The following is a 19,095-nucleotide window of genomic DNA, read 5'->3' on the forward strand; positions in this document are numbered from 1 at the left end:
AAACAAAAAATAGGCTTTCTCACCTTGCTCTTAAGTTATTGCTCTGTTCACCCTGCTGCTTGGGAAGAAGAGGAAGAAAGGCCAAGAGTAGGTTTACAATGATTTGTGGAACCATATGCCAGCCCCTCTCTCAGGATTAGCCCAGTAAAAAAGGCCAACAGCGTTTCTTGATAGAGCAGATGCCCTGACTTTGACCCTTACCATCAACTGTCAAAATTATTTTGTTTGCTATAACCACGTGGGACTCCTGTTATATTTTTATTGTGGACAGAAACCTAAAAAGGTTCCCCTTGAGTGGCCTCTAATTTCCTGTATTCATTTTAATGGAGTTGATTTGGAATTAATTGTGTAAAGAGTATACATCATATCTCCTGTGGCTACTTCTTTTATTTGAGAGTACAAGAATTTTGTGTGACACCAGATTTTGTGTGACACCACTGTAGAATACATGTATAGTGTTCATATGCTTCTATTCTGGATTTTTAAAGAGTTTCATAGGTTATAGTCTGCCAGACCAAACTAAATTCCAAGCTCTCTGTTTATAATATTGTACAATTATCAGAGCGTGGGATATATTATCACTGCCAGTTACTCTTGCTGTCAATTTGTTTTGGCTCAGCTTTGGTTCTATTTGTACTTTACTGTAATGTAGCGAATATATTGGATTGGATTGTTAGTTTAACAAGCTCTCTAGAGAACAGTTTCATGATGATGCATGTTTAGATATGTGTGCTAAGTAGCCTTAAAGTTATTTACACACTTGCCAAACCTGCAGAAATTCATTCATTAGGAGTTTTAGAGAGGATAAACTCTAAACCTACAGATGAGGTAAAGTTTGCATTTGTAAACATGGGAGTCTTAATTCATGAATCCCAGCCAAATTTCTTTAGGGATTTTGATTTGACTGATTTCTCCCTTCTCATAATTTTACTGGATGAATTATTTTATGTTCTTTTTAAAAAGTATTCTGGTGGTTAAGCCATTATTGACTCTTGTTCTCTGTGCAGCTCACTATGTTGTGGGAACTCAGTGATCTTGGTCAGATACTGAGCTGAGAATTAAAGAAATTGTTATCAGAGACTGAAACTAAATGAGTTGTTAATATTTATATTGTGCTCAGATGGTTTAAAAATGCACATTTGTCTCTTTCTTTGCCCACTCCAACCTACTGCATCAAAATTTTCAGTCAGAGTCTGGGAATCTATTTTAAAAATGTTCCCTTGAACTTCCTGGATTCCGACAATGTTCCAATATTTTTATGTGATAGTCATTACACAAGTGTTTAAACTCTTCAGGATGTACATTTAAGACTTGTATACTTCATTTTACCATTTTATCCCTTATTGTTATACCTCAGTTTTTAAAAGGTTTTAATAGCCCTGAATGTGGCTCAGTTGGTTGAGTGTCGTCCTGTGTACCGAAAGGTTGCCTGTTCGATTACCAGTTAGGGCCCAGGTTGCAGGCCCGATTCCCTGTAAGGGGTGTGCAGGAGGCAGCCAATCAGTGTTCCACGCTTACGTTGATGTTTCTCTCTCCCCCCCTTCCCCACTCTCTAAAAATCAATAAAAATATTTTTTAAAAAGATTTTAATAAATGCACATTAGTCTCCTGATTGAGTCAAGCAGCTTGCATTATTTTTTTTTTTTTTCATACCCAAGGATATATTTATTGGTTTTAGAGAGAGAGGAGGAGGAGGGAGAGGGGGAGAGAGAGAGAAAGAGAGCGAGAGTGAGAAAAACATTGGTTGGTTGTTTCCTGTACGAGCCCTGACCGGAGGTCAAACCTGCACCTAGGTATGCACCCTGACCAGAAATCAAACCCACAATTCTTTCTTGTACAGGATCACGCTCCAGTCACCGAGCCACCTGGTCAGGGCTGCAGTGACTTTAATGAATGCCTTTAAGTGCCCTCTGTCCACAGAGTCGTAACCCAAGAGTAGATAACAAAGTGGGTCTTGGCCCTAGGGAGTGTAAAATCTGGTGAAAGAGGAAGTAGTGATACAAAATATAAAACTGTATAGTGTAAGAAATCTTTTTATACAGATGATTCTCATCAACACTGTGGTTTATAAGCCATTTTGCTAACCCTATTTTTTGTTAGAGAAACTGAAGAGTTCAGGACTTAAACTGAGTCTTATATAAAAGCCTGTATTTTCCTAGAAATAAGAATGCAAACAAACAAAAACCAAACCTCTAGGGAAGCAGGAGCTACAATGTGTTTATGAAGCTATAGAAGACAGTGCCCAGAAGAGAGTTCTCAAGGATGTGGCGTCTGTAGCTCATTGTCTCCCCACGTTGCTTATTTTCTTTCTTTTTTTTAATCCTCACCCGAGGATGTGTTTATTGATTTAAGAGAGAGAGGAAAGTGGCGGGGGGAGACAGAGACAAAGATTGAGATAAAGACATCGATGTGAGAGAGGAATATTGATGGGTTGCTTCCCATACATGCCTGACTGGGGATCGAACCCACAACCCAGGTATGTGTCCTGAATGGGAATCGACCCCACAACCAATTGGTGTCTGGGACGATGCTCCAGCCAACTCAGCCACCCGGCCAGCGCTCCATGTTGCCTATTTTCATGTCACAGTTGCCCGATTTGGCCCTCTGGAATTTTAGTATGTTAAGCTTTCTCTGGGGAATGTGATCTTTATGGAAAAATGCCCTGCTCTTTTGGTCTTTCTAACTTCTAATTTATTCTTGCCTCATTTTCAAATTCTTGAGACCTATTTCCGTGTGGTGCTGGCCAATGATGAATATCCTTCGTCCTGGTTGCATTTGACGTTCATTACTTGTTCCATAGTCTTTGACACGTGATTGTTTTTGATCCAGCTCTTTATTGCAGTCAAGTATTGTTCTTCATTCACACAGTTTTGCCCTCCTAACAAGATTATAAACTCCTTGAGCACAAGACTAACCCATGGTGGCAAATAGTAAGTTATTTGCTAAGTGCCCTTTGACATTAACAATACACTTAATTAGGTTTTCCTCTCTTTTCCCATTTCCCCTCTGTGTCTTCTTAACACTCACTAAGGTTTGCCAAACTGCTGTTACAGCCTTGGTGTAGGAAAGAGTGGACTAACAGTGAACTCTTAGGTGTGACTTCCAGGTCCCTAAACCCATGGATTTCGGTGGCATAAACTCTTTAGAATAGGTCTCAGAGTTCTTTCATCTTTCTTTCCTTATTGATGAGTAACTTCAGTGATACGAAGTCTTGTCCAACGTGGCATGTAACTCTGCCAGTTAATCAGGTTTACCTTTGCTAGTCATGGTCACCTATGGACCCTTTTCAGAGTATATGTGTAACATTTGCCTATGTGTTCTGTTCCTTTATGATCATCACCCCTGCCTCTCCCAGGGCATATAAAAAAACCACTAGTCTTTATGTTTATATAGTAACTTCCTATTTCAGAAGTTAGGGCGTGGTCGATGGGGAGTTGGGTATATATCAATATCAACTTAAGAATTTGTTGGCAGTCCTGATTCTAAACCAACTTAAGAATTTGTTGGTGATCTTGAAATTATTGCTTTTCAAGCCTTCACCTACTGACTAACTAGCTTTTGCATAATCTTGAATTACGCCTATTCATCAGATGCCTGGGCCCTTAAAGATTCCACGAAGGCCCTCTTCATGCCATATTCTTGTAATTAAACTGGACATTTCTTTCTTGGTCCCAATACTCTCTTTATATATTAAAATGATCTTTATTTTTTCTGAAAAGCAATTTGTTGTTCCTTAGGCAGCCCCCCCCCCCCAACAAGGCTAGTTTTGCAATAAATTCAAAGATTGGGTGACCACTGAGATCAGCCTAAGAGGGAGTACTCCTGCTTATCACTTTGTGGAAAAGCTCATCTCCCCAAACTTGTGGGTAATTTCTTCTCACCTAGACTGGAATTCTAGTTAAAATTTTATCCTTTAACTTTTTAACATTATGTGAGACTCAAATTTTTTTTTTTTATGAAAAGCATGTCTAATGTAGAAAGAATATGGATTTAAATTGCTGAACTAAGTTAATCTACCACTACCATCACCTTCTCCATCTTTCCTACTACCCTCTTATGCATATTTGCAGGTTGATGCTGCCGTTTTAGATTTCTCTTTATCCAAGATAGCAGCTATGGGCATGTAGTGGGTATGTCCTGACTGATGTGCCTGCCTTTCTGTTTGTAGGTGGGCCATGCACAGACACAGCTCATGTCTCGTTAATCACACCAACCAAAAGATCCTGTGGTACAGGTACGTACATCATTCTTATCTGGATTCATTCTTATCTGAATTCTTCACAGAAATTAGCTACTGATTTTAATGTGGTATCCTTGCCAGAGTGCTAATTTCTTCCATCAATTTTGAAGTGATGTATTATGTGCTTAATATTGGGAATGGAGTGTGAGCAGAGGTCAAAGTGGTCCTCTTGGAGGTCAGATTGACTGAGTTAAGCTGGCAGCTAAAACCAAGAGTAGACAATTTACCTACTTCCTAATGTCTGAAGAATATTAAAACATGAAACATACCTTGCCCAGTTTTTAGCTTGTGGGTAATTTGTCTAAGTCTTGGACTTACTAAAAAACATTATTTAAATAATGGAGAGTGGAAAAAGTTGTAGTACAGATAATCAGGTTTTTAACTTGACTATTAGAATATCCTAATAGTTTTGGAAATTTATTTTCTCTCCTTCATCTTCAAGCCGTGGGGTATGCTGAAATCATTCTTTTCAGATACATAAAGCCTCCCCCAAATCTTTGTGCATCGGTGACATTTTTATTGAATATGAAGTCATGAATCTTGTAGCTCTCTAAAAAGCAGTCATAATGGCCATTGCTACCTTAGCCTATAGCTTAATTTATTTTAAACAGTATTTGCCTTTTCCAATAATGCTGCCTGCTATTTAAAATAGCTCAAGGATTATATTTGGAAGAGTCAAAATAATTATATTGTTTTTCTAAAGGTCACAAAATATTTTTCATAATTTAAAAAGTCCTTTTAACTTTTCAACAAAAATAGCCCAAACTATTTCTGTGTACAGATTTACACTGAAACCTCAGCCCTTTTAAATGCTCATAGTTTTGATGTAAAACCTGAAACAGGCCTGTCCTTGCAGAATTTCTGAGTAACATCCAGGCATTGAACTCTGAGGAACTTAATTTTACTCTTCTGCGCCACATGACTAATTTTGAGGCAGAGCTATGTGAGATGGTCCTGGCATGCTCATCCCTCCTGTCCTTAGTACCCAACCTCCACTGGGCAGTTCCTGATAGAGATGGAAGAGAACTGTGCCCTGGAGTGAGACAGACTGTCCTGATTAGCCAGTTGGAAGTCAGAGCCAGCTATCTACCCACTCCAGCTAGAAGCTTGAAAACATTCAGAGCCCTTTAATATCAGTTCCAATGTTTCACACACGCAGTGTACTTTAGTCTGTCTTCTTTCCTTCCAGTCTTGGCACAGGGTTTATTGTTAGCACTACCAATATGTTTAGGTAGCAGTCAAGGAGTGAGCCTCAAGCACATTGGGTCATCCTGAGAGATTTAGGAAAGAGACTCATGTGCTCAGCTTCAACACTGAAGCTAGTAGGAATCCTTCTTTGAATATCATGTACTTGTGTCCTTCATCTTCTAGGCAGGTCTGTTTTCTTCTCTCTCCATATTGTTTTGTGTATCTGAAAATAAAGTAACATTTATTGCTAACTGTATTACCAGGCACCATTCAATATGCTTTACATACATGGCCACTTAATCTTTAGAACAATTATGCAAGAGAGTTATTCCTCTTTTCAGATGGCAAAGTAGGTACTCAGAAAATTAAGTACATTTCCTGAGGTAATATTGCTAGTAAGTAATAGAACCAGGACTTGCACACAGCTCTTTCAGATGCTAAAGCCTGTGTTGTTTTGCACTACATCATGTTACTGTTTATCACACTGTATTATAATTATACTCCTAGCCAGACAGTGGAAAAATACATCATTGAATGAAATAGGGAGAAAGAGAAACAAATATTTGAAAATACAGCATATAATGAAGTTGTGTTTAAAATGTGAGTTCTAAAAGCAGATCTGGTTTCAGATCCTAGTCTTCCATCTTACAAAATGTGATTTTAAGGAAATAAGTCAGCATCTCAAAATTTGTTCTTCATCTGTAAAATTGGATGATAAATCTATCTCATAGGTTTGATGTAAAAAATAATATACTTAAAGCTCACATAATAGATCCTTAAAGCTAATTGTTCTTACAGTGTAATCTTATCATTAAAGATTATGTGTATACAATGGCCAACCATTAAATGCTGTGGATAACAAATCAGTAGGTAATTTAAGTAGAAAGAAGAGTAGATTAGAAATTCCAGAATTCATTGCTATATCTAGTTTCATTAACTGATTTTATGTTGGTTACTCTTTGTTGCATTTTAGTATTATAGTAGGAACTGATGGTAATATTTTTGGGTCTCCATAAAGTGAAATGATAAGTGAGGATTTAGCTCTCAGTCACATGTTTCCAGGCCTTCTTTTAAGTGACTACATACCTCTTAACTAGAAGATTGAGAATTTCTGGCTTGGATGGAAATTAATGCTATGTGCAGGTCATCTTCTAAAAAGCCTGAAGGAAAGTTGAGATTTCTCAGCCTGGATATTAAAGGCTATCAAGTTCAGCCTGGTGCACCTTTCAAGAAGCCTCTCTGGGCCCCCTCAGGCTCTTTGAACTAGCCTTACTGCCTCAGCCTTAACTATGGCCCTGACACCAGAGGACAGAGCTTCCTGATTTTCAGAGGTAAATTGAATGATTTGCTTTGAGAACCGCAGGTTGACAGTCTTTGTCTCTATCTTTCTGTCCTAAAATCAGCAGGCTGCCAATGATGGGGATTCTGAGCGTTTTTCTTATGAATCGTCACCAATTATAGTGTTACATTACTGAAGTGTTCTCGTATTCTTTATGTATAGGTTCAAGAGAGGACTCATACGTCTAACACATGCTCTGTGTTGCTTCTGCCACGAGGCACAGTAACAATAGCTCTCCCGAAGATCTCCTAGAGCACAGGGCTTCAGGCATAGATGATCCATAAATAATTATCTTACAGTGGTACCATTTCTTCCAGGGAGCGAGACCCTCTGAATTAGATTTTACCCCCTCTAAGCCAATCTGTTCAATGCAGGGTTGGGCCTAAAGCAGCCTCCAGCTTAGTAATGATGTGTATTGGGAAAAGAATACTTAGGCTAAAATATAGTGGTTCTTTAGCTCAGCAGTCTCTAAAGAAGGGCACATAATGTACAATCTATGAGGTATTCAGATAAAATAGTAGAAGTTCTTTTTCTCAGCTTTATAAAATTTCTGTTTTGCAGATTCACTGTATAATTATATATCATAATATATAGTTTAAAACCAGAAACACACATAGGATGCATATAAAGGTTACATAGCCAAATATCTTAGGGAGGAGTGTACATGCAAAAAAGTTTGTGACCTTTTCGGTGAACAGGTCATTTTCGTTTTAGTACTTTGAAAATTAGATCTAAAGATTAGCATTAGGCCCATAATTATAAGCTTGAGTGATTGATTAATGTCTCTGTGTTTCAGGAGACCACTGTTGTTCTGAGGATATTGTAATTTAGAGAGGCAGAAAGCAGTGTAAAGTAGCTGGTCTACAACCATCAAAATGAGGAGAACTTTTTTTTTTTAACTTTATATTTACTGTTGACACTGTAACAGATACCCCCATTTCACACACCCCCGCCCCCCTTGCGCCGCCCCCCGTGCCCCCCCCCCCGCTTTGCCCACCCACCTTCACCCAGCTCCTGCTCCCTCTTCCCTCTGGCCATCACCACACCGTTGTCTGTGTCTATGGGTATGCATATATGTTCTTTGGCTAGTCTCTTCACCATCTTTCATCCAGTTCCCCAAGAGGGAACTCTTTTTAAGAAATTGCTTTGTGGTTCCCTGGCCGGTTTGGCTCAGTGGTTAGAACCTCGGCCTGTGGACTGAAGGGTCTTGGGTTCGATTCCCGGTCAAGGGCACGTGCCTGGGCGGCAGGTTTGATCCCGGGCCTGGTCAGGGTGCATGCAAGAGGCAACCAAATGGATGTGTCTCTTTCACATCCATGTTTTTCTCTCCTCCCATCCCCTCCCTTCCACTCTCTCTAAAAAAAATCAGTATCCATCCGATGAGGATTAACTAAAAAAATAAAGAAATTGCTTTGTGGTAACTGTAAGTCTCAGAAGTCTCAGAAGCAGGTTGCAAAAAAGTAGCAGTAGTTGCAAGTAAAAGATCAGTTTGTATTTGTGAACTAGGTGAGAAAGGCTTTTCTTTAGATGCTGGCTTTTGGCCACATAGCACTATTAACAGTTAAACTCTGTAATCTTTAGATGGAAAAAAAATAGCAGCACCCTGATCATTTTGGTATTTAAAGCAGAGAAAAATTAAGTGAAAATGCACGTGGCTTTGTAGAGCTCTGGGATATCTACAGTCAGCAAAGAGTTGAGAAGTACTGCCAAGTCCCAGGTTGCTTTGGTTAGAATGTGAGAGTTAAAGCATATCACACCTTCAGATTACTAGAGCAAGCTTACACTTCTTCAAAGAGCTTTGAATGTTTTGCACATGTTCCCTTGTTAATTCTCACAACATTACTGCCAAGAATGAGTATATTGTGAAGGAAAAGAGTTCACTTTCATTGGCAACAGACCACCTTTTGTCCTTCATCTTTTCCAACTATCAAGTTATACCTTAAGATAAACATTGTAATCTGAGCTGTGGTCATCTTTTTTAGGCAGACTTATTTGGAAGGTTTTTGAAAATTTAGGTGAATATTTTCAGAGAGTCATATTTTTATGTTTAAAGTGCCTTGTGGGAAAGAAGGGAGGTCTTTTGCCTTTTCTTAGAATTTTTTTCAAGACTTATTTACAGAGTTACAGCAAAAGAAGTTATTTTGTATTTCATTTATTGGAGCTTGATATTGGTAAACCTTAAAATTTACACTGTAATGGACAGATAGAACTGTATCTTGTCCTAAACGTCCATAGAGAAATAGTCTCTCTCCAGCAGGGTCCTTGAACAGACTAACTCAGGACTCTGCTCCTTCCAGGTGGAGCATTAACCAACTCTTAGCTCTAGGCCCTGGGTTCAATATATCAAGGCATAGACTTTTTAGCATATGAAAAAAAGGAAATTGTTCTTTCCCTATTTTACTATTCTCTGGCTTGATTTTGTGTTTTCTTTTTATAGTCCCTTTATTTCTGAAGGTAAAATAAAAAGTCATAAACAAGCTTACAGACTTGATGGTACTGTTTACAGACTTGCTGTACTACATCTACATTCATTGTTATTCTCTTCCAGCAAATATGTTGAGTAAATAATATTCTAAGAGACTTGAAAAATGATAGTTTTGTGTATGTTCTATGTATGTTAAAAATGTGATTATAGTTAGTAGAATAGCAAGTAAAATAGCCATTTGTGGGGCCATAAGGGAGCTGTAATATTGCCTGAGATGAAAGCAGTGGGACTGGAATTTCCCACTAACTGTCAAGGCAGGTTTTTCCAGAAAGTATCACCTTTTCACTCTATAAGAAACATGTTAATTTAGTTCGACAATATATCCTTTGCCTACTTTTTCTTTTCTTTCCTCTTTTCCCTCTCCTCCCCTCCCCTCTTTTCTCTTTTGGAAAGCACATGTTTATTAACATTTTAGGTCACCTATTTTCCTTTCAGCCTGTTGAACAGTGACATGAACTAGATAGCCTTGTATTATTCATTGTTCCCCTTTTCCCCAAAAAACCTTTTTTTTACTCACTTCTCTCAGGCAACCTGGTTGTGATATTATTGTCTGTTTTTACAAAGACAAGAGAAGAAACCCCCTTTCAACTAGGAGTTAAGAGAAGATTGATGTGCTAAACACTTTCCATATCAGTGTTCAGAAGCCACTTAAAGGGGAATGTTTCATTGTTATGTTATGGTGAGGTTTATATAAAATCTTTTAAATTGATTCAGAAGCTAAAGGGTGGCAGTGTTAAATCAGAGGTGGCCCTGTAAATCTTAGAAATCACTACAGTTGTGTGTTTTATCTCCTGGTAGAGTCAGTATTCATGGAAACACTTCACTAGTACATTTAGTTCTAGAGAGCTGAGTCAGTGACTACAAACTGTATTGGTCAACATTACACATTGTAAAAGACTCTTCTAGAAAGGACTCTTTAGAACTTTAAAGCTTTGGGTGTGATTCAGCTGTGTAATTCAGTTCTTTTTTTTATTCTTTCTTTTTGGTCCTTAAGGTACAGCTTTTCCCTCTGGTCTGCAGTATCAACATTTGAGACAGAAAGTTAGAAATTTGACCTACTTATGTAATATTGCAAGTTCCCATCAGGAGGATATTAGGGAAGATATAAACCTTTCATTTTTTATTAGCATTTAATGTAACCATTGAAGAAAGATCAAAACAGTAAATCTGTCATGGGAAGGAGAAAGTATTAAAAAAATGTTTTACCTTATATATTCATCATCTTGGGTCCTAAAGAAGTTCATTTGATTCCTGAGGCGGGGAACAAAATGAATACCAACTATTTGGCAAGATTGCAAAAATTTTTTTAATATAAAAGGTGCATGTTATGTTTTACCACCAAAAGAAAAAGGCATAGGTTATCATGGTATGTCATAGTGTGTGTTTGACAGTATGTGGGTTTTGGCCATTGAGTGAGTAAATGGGAAGGGGAAATAAATTTTTACATGCTTTTTCTTGTGGTGTTTTTTTTTCCTGTACAAGCTTTAATCTGCTTGAGTGTTGCTTATATTAAAGACTAGAATGAGGTAGCAAAGCACTATTTAATTAGATGATTTGATCTCAATATGTAAATAATAGCAGGTGAGGTTAAAAGCACCTTATACAATGTATAGATTTCAGAAAAGGTAAGAGAAAGCTTACTGTGTTTCATTTATACCCCTGAATGAGAGTTAGGTCCCATTGCCACCAATCGCTATGTTTGTGTTACAGGCTAGCTAGACATGTAATGTATGAGTTTGCTGAACTTGAAGTCATTGGCTTGTTTCACAGGCCTTGTTTGAGTTTTACTCGAGAGAAGCAGTGGCTTCCTCTTTGAGAACAGGCTGATGATATAAGTGACTACCAAGCCAGGATACCGGTCTTACCAATAGGGATTTGCACTTGAAGGAGAAAAATGCATTCCAGTATAAAAGGAAACTGCAGCATGGTGAGGCCTATTGCTACTTTGGGTTTGTGTGTGTATGAGAAGCGTAGGCTGTGGTGTTGAGCTACTCATGGTCCACTTGCTTTGTGCTAATTCAGTTTGCTTGGATCCTTAGATGCAGTTACAAGTGTGTGGGGGGGTTGCCTTTGTGGTCATTTATTTTCTCATAGCTTGCACTCTTACCAAGGAGAAAAGCCCTGAACTTCCATTAATTAGCTGTTCTATTGCTCCACTGGGGCAAAATGTCTGAGCCAACATTATTTTAAAAAGGATATCGAGGGAATTTAATAACCCTCTCCTCCTTTGAAACTTTTGGATTATTTGGGGGATGGATCTGAGGGGTGCCTTTTTAGGTGCTGCTCCATTGCATGTGTGTGCCTGTTAGAGGGCACTGTGTTAGAAATGTAGCTTTCCCGAAGCAGCCTTACCAGAAGGAACAAGATAGAACAGCCACAAAGCTGCATTATAAATCATCGGGGCCTCGCAATGATACTGCCCATTAAGGAGACTTTTTTTTTGCCCTACTCAGTTCCTAGCTGTACTAATAGAACAGCACATCAAGCAAGGCTGTAAATAAAAGTTATTACCTAATAGGTGGGTGCTGAAGTGGAACGGACGGAGCTGAGGCATGGAGGCCTTATTACTGCTCATCAGCAATTATAAACAGGATAAAGTGTCTGGGACTTGCGCTGATGCAGCGAGGGCTAATAGAGGCTGAGAATGACACTAGGCCATGATAGGATGATGTATGCTTATGCGTTTTTACTGTCTCATCGTGCTGCTTGCTTCCAAGACAAGTTATGTTATCCGTTTTCCTGCTTGCTCATCTATCTGAAGAGACAGTCCCATTGCCTCTCCTGCCAGCAGGTGGGCTGGCATTTATTCCTCATACCTGTGTCTGCTTCTAAGGCAATCCCCTCATGAAGAGTCTTGAGAAATATTTCATAATCATGCTGATTAAAGCCGTAATCTTATTGTATTGCCTGCTGTCGTGAACATAGACCACCACACTGTCAGAATTGGTTGCTTCCATGGACTGTAGGGCCAGCTGAGGCACTGTAGTCTGCCAGCCCAGTGCTTTATTCAAAGACCACTTTGACAGTCCTGTAGTAGCTTCTGTGATGACATGCAAAAGAAATGGTAAACGTGCATCTTGCTCCTGGGAGCTTATCCCATAGACAGAACAAATACAGAAACATAAGTACAACTAATTTCAACTGTAGAGAGCAGGAAATGTAGCTGATGCTCGTTTTTAAAAGTGAGGGCTAGGAGGGTAAATTAGGCTGAGCGTCGTAAGCAAATAGAGCACTAGTGTGGCCACTCTCTTTTAGAGGGTTATCTTCCTGATGAAATGCTTAGGATTTAGTTCCTTTTAAAAATTTCTTTTACTGTTGAGAGTATTACAGATTCCCCCACTTCCCCTCCTTTGCCCCCCCCCATCTTCCACACACCCCCCCCCCAGGCACTCACCTCTCTGTTTGTGTCCATGGCTATGCATGTGTGCTTATAAATTCTGTGGTTCCTTAGAGTCAGTAGGAATGATAAAGGAATACTAGAATGTGGAGGGAGAGGCTAGAAGTAGGGCTGTGTTTTTTAGTGAACAGGAAACTGCAAATATGACTTGGCAATGCTTTTGAGTAGCGCAGAAGTGCCTAATACTTGGGGAACTTGAGATACGACTCTCTTCAATGTTGATCATTCAACCTCACTAAATCACAGCACTTAGACCTTAGAGCTAGAACTCTGCAGCCGAGCCACAGAGGAGTGCTTTGAAAGGGGTTCACCAGTCTGATCTAGGAGTTTATGAGCATTCTGGTAGTACAGTTGTCACTTGTGCCTTTAAATGAGTATACCTCTTTTTGCAATGCATTCAAAACTAACCTATCAGGACACTTCCTGCTGTTTGAGAAATTGCAGTTTTCAAAGTTCTTTGATGCTTTAAGTTATGCATAGCTGTACCTCATTTTAAAGAAGCCTGATATATGATAGTCTCAATATTACAAACCAGATAAACTAAGAATTAATGTTATAGGAGAGTCCTTCAGTCAATAAAATGTCCTGCTATTGGGTTAAGGTGCATAGATTTTTACTTTTACACATATAAAGTAGTATTTGACTTACCTAATAATTCCTGCTTATCCCATTTATTCACAGAGAGTTCTGTGGGTGGTGGCCACTAGAATGGGGGAAGAGAGATGAACGTAAGAAAAATGTTTAAAAATAATAACAGGATTTGATGGCTGATTAGAGTTGGCTGAAGAAAGAATGTAAAGTTCTAAACTGGGAACTGAGAGAAAAAAGATGAGATTAATGGCAGGGAAAAGACTGAGAAGGAAAACTGGTTGAAACTATTTTCAGTTTCTGATAACCTAAATTTTAGGTTATTTTAGATAGTCCTGTAGAAAAGTATAAATTTAGGCCTAGTTTGGAAATCATCAGTCTAGAAGTAGATTAAAGGTGTGCAGGTGGTAGGGGAAATGAATGCAGAACAAGGGGCGAAGGACTGCACTTAGGGGGCTGGGGAAGAGAAAATGATGCCAAGAAGTTATGGAAGCTAAAGAAAGGAGAAAGCTTTATACAGGATTATGAAAGATGCATGAGAAGAGGGGCCAGGAAACATGAAGGGAAGCTGTTGTCTATAGCTAGCAGAAGATATTGAAACCCTGAAAGAAATTAGTGTAATGTGGTGGGATTTAAAGCCTGATGGGGAGGCCGTTAAGGAGGCATTTCATAACAAGGAAGGAAAGGCAGCAGATAGAAATCATTCAGTTTAAGGAGTTAGGTGAGCCATTAAAAACCAGTAAGTAATGGTGGTTAGAGGGAGAAACAGGGTCAGGCATTTGTTGATACGGAGGTGGTTAAGATAGGGAAATATTTTACCCTTGTTAAGATATAAAGGAAAGGTACACAGGAAGAGAAAAAGAAAATATTAGAGGAGAAAGAAGTGATCCAAAAGCAAGATTCTTTAGAGGCAGAAACCTAGAAGCATTTGTTCCTTCCAAGAGTATACAGAAAGAGATATACAGATAAATACATTTCCTTTCTCATGTGTAGACAGACAGCTAGACAAGATGAACCAGGGAGTTCATCCTAGAACATCATCATTCTCTGAATAGATAGATAATACCATCAGCTATAAAGTAGCAGCAGTGAACTGAGGTAATAAGGAGAGAATTATTGTGGACTGAGGAGGGAAAATAGGATTTCCAAGTAATAGCTAATCCAAACTGTCATTAAATACTACTTTAAATTTATAGTGGGCCAAAGTAAGACTACATTTAGCCCAAAAGAAAAGAGCGAAGCGAGAACAAGTGCTCATTTCTTTCTTTTTCGATTATGTTTCCGTTTTAAAAAGGAACGTGGTAGCAAATCATAACAGAATAGTTTATAAGAGAAGGCGATAGTCTAGAGACTTCCACTCCACAAAACCAACCAGCATTTCTCTCTTGACAGTTTCTGTTTTAGTATTTTCGTCCAGTTGGCTACCTTTATAACTGTGGAAGAAAAAAATGCTACTATCCTTACTTTTTCATGTCAGTTAATTGGTATGAAATAGAAGGTAGCTCACACTGTTCCTCACCTCAGTGTTTAGTATTTATATTATTTGTTTTCACTCTTCTTTCTTGACCCATCAACTTTCAGCACCATCTCTTAAGCATACCTCCAGTCAGTTACACTTATACTTTTTATTGTCACAGTTAACTATTTACATTCGGGCCTGTAGCCACAAGCACATCTTCCATGTTATGCCTATAAGATTGTTCCCCAAAACTGAAAGCCAGTAAACGGCATTTACATTATTATGACTCTGTAAATGTTATTCCCAGCCAGCCATGTTACATTGCTAGGAATAGATTTCTTTCTGTGTTTAGGTCTGATGTCACAGTCCCTGGGCCATTGAAGGAGACTGTTGCTCCATCAGAGCCAAGTTAATTTTTCCTATGTTCCATCAGTTGCTCAAAAATTATGCCACATTTTAGTTTGCTTTATATTTGGATTGTAACTTTTTAATACAGTGTTTTTTCTTGGCATTTATAACTGTCTTTTTTTCTTGCAATATTTGGTTTTATGTCACTATATTTTTTTCTAACCTGTGTTTATACCTTTTACTTAAGACCTCCCTCCTGAAGCCCACCATATTTCTGCTCCAATCTGAACTAGACATTTTTAAGCCTCCTGTGTCACCCCAGAATTTCCCTTCACTGTTGTTTTATTCTCATTTTGGGGAATACAACCCCCTAATAAGTTCCTAAGAGAAGGAGTGTTAGGGTGCTTATGTCTCTGAAAATGTCTTTTCTGCCTCTAACATGATGGAAAGTTTGACTACATATAGAATTCTTGGGTGAAAATGATTGCCCCTTCCCTTCCATGTTATTACTGAGAAGTCAGTGCCACTGATTTTCTTTTTTATAAGTAATATAGCTGAGATTTTTTTCATCTCTAAAACTCTTAGTATTGTGTTTTATCCTTGATGTTCCAAAATTTGTAGTGACAAGTCCAGTGGTCATCTCCCCCTCCCTCCCTCCCGCCCTCCCATTCAAGATGTTGTACACTTGTTAGGCCCCTAAGATTTGAAGACTAATGTCCTCAGCTGTAGACTGTCATTGAGACTCCCCCAACTTAACATTCTCTTCTTTTTTGGGTCTCATAATGTAGATGTTGGACCTGCTAGATTGGCGATTTTTCTCTTTTTTCTTATAATTTCCATCTCCTTTTTGTTCTGGGTGATTCTTACTTACTTTATCTTCTAACCCTTCTTTTAATAATTATACCTTCAGTGAGCTTGCTCTTGTTCCCCCAAGGTTTCTTTTTCATAGTATCCTATTCTTGTTTATAAGTATATAATATAATAACAATTATTATTATATAGTAGCATATCCTGAGTATGTTAGTGATTAGACTTGTGCTCTTCTGGCTGAGTTTTCTGTGATTTCCTTGAGGCCAGTTTTCGTACTTGTCTTAGTTTTATTCTTCATGCTTCTGGTTCTCATTTGCCTGGTGAGTATGGTTTTCTGTTGACTTCTAAGGAAAAAAGCCTAAATGGATGGAGAGAGTTTCTCCCATGTCTCTTTCTTGCTTGGGAGTTTTTACTGTGGGCTCTGTGTGTGATGGAGGAGGGTAGCAGTGTTAACTGGCAGAATTTATTGTGAGAAAGTTGAGAGCCTGCTGTCAAGGCTTTCAAATGGAGGAGGACTTGACTGTGAGGAACCATAGGAGCAGCTTTGCCTAGATGGGTCATTCACTTTCTTTAGAAAAATCTGCTATCCAGATTTTTGCCAAGTAAATGTGGGCTGCTACCAAGGATGGGAGGTGTAGACTCAGTTGTTATGCAGATATGCTTTCAGTGGGTCCCCCTGCTTTCTGCCCCGCTTCTTGTTCTGCTTCTCTTAAGACTTTCTTTGCACATAGTGGCTGCCACCTCTGCAGTCACCAAGTTTCAGCCTCAACCCCTTCCCATTGCTGTCAACGTCCAGAAATTTGTTTAAAATCTGTTTTCTGATTATGTTAAACACACATAATGAACAGTGGGTTCATTCTTCATGTTATTTTTGTGATTTTATTTTAGTTGGGTCTGGGGTGGGGTCAGAGGAAAATGTATTTAGCCCTCTTTGATCTAAAAGTTACCTGGGACAAAGTCAGGACTGTGCTTTCTGATTTATTCATTAGTGAGAGATAAAAGGGAAGAGTAGCCTCAGTAGAATATTGTGGTTCTTAGGAAATCGAGTCCATGAGAATGTACCCAAGTTAAAGCCTCTAATCCTGAAAGGAAAGAAGTATAGAAGTTGGTGGTTGAGAATGTGAGCTCTGGAGGTAGTTTATGTAGGTTTACATTCCAGTGCTCCCATTTACCAACCACATAACTGGAAGAATTGTTGAATCTCTCTATGAGCCTTGATATTTCTCTTTTGTAAAATAATAGACCCAATCATAGAGGGAAATGAAACAATGTGCTTAAAGCACCTAACACGATGCCTGATAAATCCTCAATAGGTAGATGTAGACAAAAGGTACCAGGTGATCTGAATGAAAGGAGGGTGAAGGGAAACTTGAGGGAATGTAGCAGAAAGTGAGAAAGAACTCACACAACTCAGTCTGATTGGAAAAAGATATGGAATAAGAAACTGGTAATGAGGACTGGAAGCCAAGCAATTTGGAGGGTGCAGACATGGGAAGGAAGTGGAGGTCAGGGAAGTGTCAAGGGAGGAGGGGAGAGAAGTCAGCATCCTTGTTTGAACAGATGAGGACTGTGAATGACAGGAAGCCCAGAGAACCTTTATGAAAATTGGACATCAGAACTGCAAAAATCAAACCTCTTTTTTATTGTTTGTTTTGTTTTGTTTCTAGGCCTTGTTTTAAAAGTAAAATTTTACTGTATGTATTGGAAAGTAATTCTTAGAGATTTCACAGGCTTGCCTTCTGAAAAAAATAAATACTCTTATTTCCTGAGCTCTTCTCTACACTTTTATTCTTATAATTGAGAACAACTCTTCTTTCTGGGGCAAATCACAATTTAGGAGCCATAGAGGGTTGATAGTTTTCTTGTGGGTAAAATCTTGATAAGGACTGGCTGTTGCATCTAGACCAACAACATGATAGAACTTTAGCCAATAAATTCACTTCTTTATGATTAAAAATCAGACAGTTTAACCTTGGAAGTATTTTTGTCATGGGGGACTTCATATTGTGATTAGTTATCTTAACAGCCAAGTGCCTCTGTGGGTTCAGTTAACCAGCCTCCCACTACATATGTATAATTATTTTTAGTCCATACACACATAGTGCTGTAAAAGCTTATTTGGCCTTATGCTCCCTGCCGTTCTGAATTCTCTGTTTCATTACCAGTATCCACCCACAGAGTTTCAGAAAGCCATTCCCAAGTAGCAGAACCACAACTCAGAATTTTAAATAAACCACATCTCTATTAGCTCATGGACAGGGGAATTAGTTATACGCTATGCATTTTCCACATCCATCCACCCTTTCAAAACTTATTAAAAATATATACATATATAAGCAAGAAAATAGGGCATTTAACTCAGATTGTGTTAATTTTTCTGTTACTTTAGCAAGGGATAAAGAAAGAGAATACAGTAGACAATTTTTAAGATTTTTACTTTGAATGAGTATCAATATTTACTCGAAAAAATACACTGGATGCTGCTTGTTTTTTTCTAGAGAATGTTGAACAACTCTTCTCCAGAGATGTTATTACATCAGAGCTTGAAATATATGTCCAAATATGCAAGATAGCTTTTAAAGGAAATCTGGGCTTGGGGAGGGGCTTAGGTAGTACTAATTTGAATGGGAGGAGTTCCTGCAGCAGAGCCTTGTTTTCCTGCTTTGGCGTTAGCTGCTAGTTCCTATAACTGACAGGGACTCAGGTCCACTTTTTCTTTGGTGTCCTGTTGATGAGTTCATTTCTAGAAGATTAAAATCACATCTTAAGGTCTTGGTCATCATCCTTCTTGGAAGAGCAGTTGCAGTAATTGATGCAATTAAAAATGGGTTCTTATTGGGATTGGAGGAAGTATAGACTAAGAGAGTGACATGTAAAAGTCTGACTAGTCATTAAAGTGTACTTACAGATAAGTGTTGACTTCACTACAAAGCTGGAGAAGCATGAGCTTTGGCCATAATGTTGATTACCTGCTACAACCATTTTGTCATGCACTTTCCCACCAGACCTAAGTAGAGTCAGCATATCTGGGTAAGAATTCAGCAGGTGCTCTAACCAGTCATCTCCAAGTATAGCTACTCTGGAATATAGTTGGGTTTTATAAAAACATAATTTCACACTTACAGAAAAGCTGCAAGAAGATTACATAGAATTCTCAGGAACATACACCACCACCACCACTAGAGTCCCCAAATGTTAACATTTTACCACATCAAACATTGGCTTTTTCTCTTCTCCCCCT

At 38.6% G+C, this 19,095-nt stretch overlaps 1 protein-coding gene across 1 annotated transcript in view; it reads left to right on the forward strand.

The window, feature by feature from the left end:
• The window catches only part of ZFAND3 (zinc finger AN1-type containing 3), a 315,800-nt gene that overhangs the window by 248,981 nt on the left and 47,724 nt on the right, over positions 1-19,095 (forward strand). The window contains exon 4 of the mRNA XM_087817371.1: positions 4,169-4,234. Within this exon, the coding sequence (XP_087673497.1) occupies positions 4,169-4,234 (66 nt within the window). The remainder of the gene's footprint in view (positions 1-4,168; positions 4,235-19,095) is intronic.

Source organism: Miniopterus natalensis, chromosome 5, assembly GCF_054644295.1.
Source record: "Miniopterus natalensis isolate mMinNat1 chromosome 5, mMinNat1.hap1, whole genome shotgun sequence".
Classification (NCBI taxonomy): Eukaryota; Metazoa; Chordata; class Mammalia; order Chiroptera; family Miniopteridae; genus Miniopterus; species Miniopterus natalensis.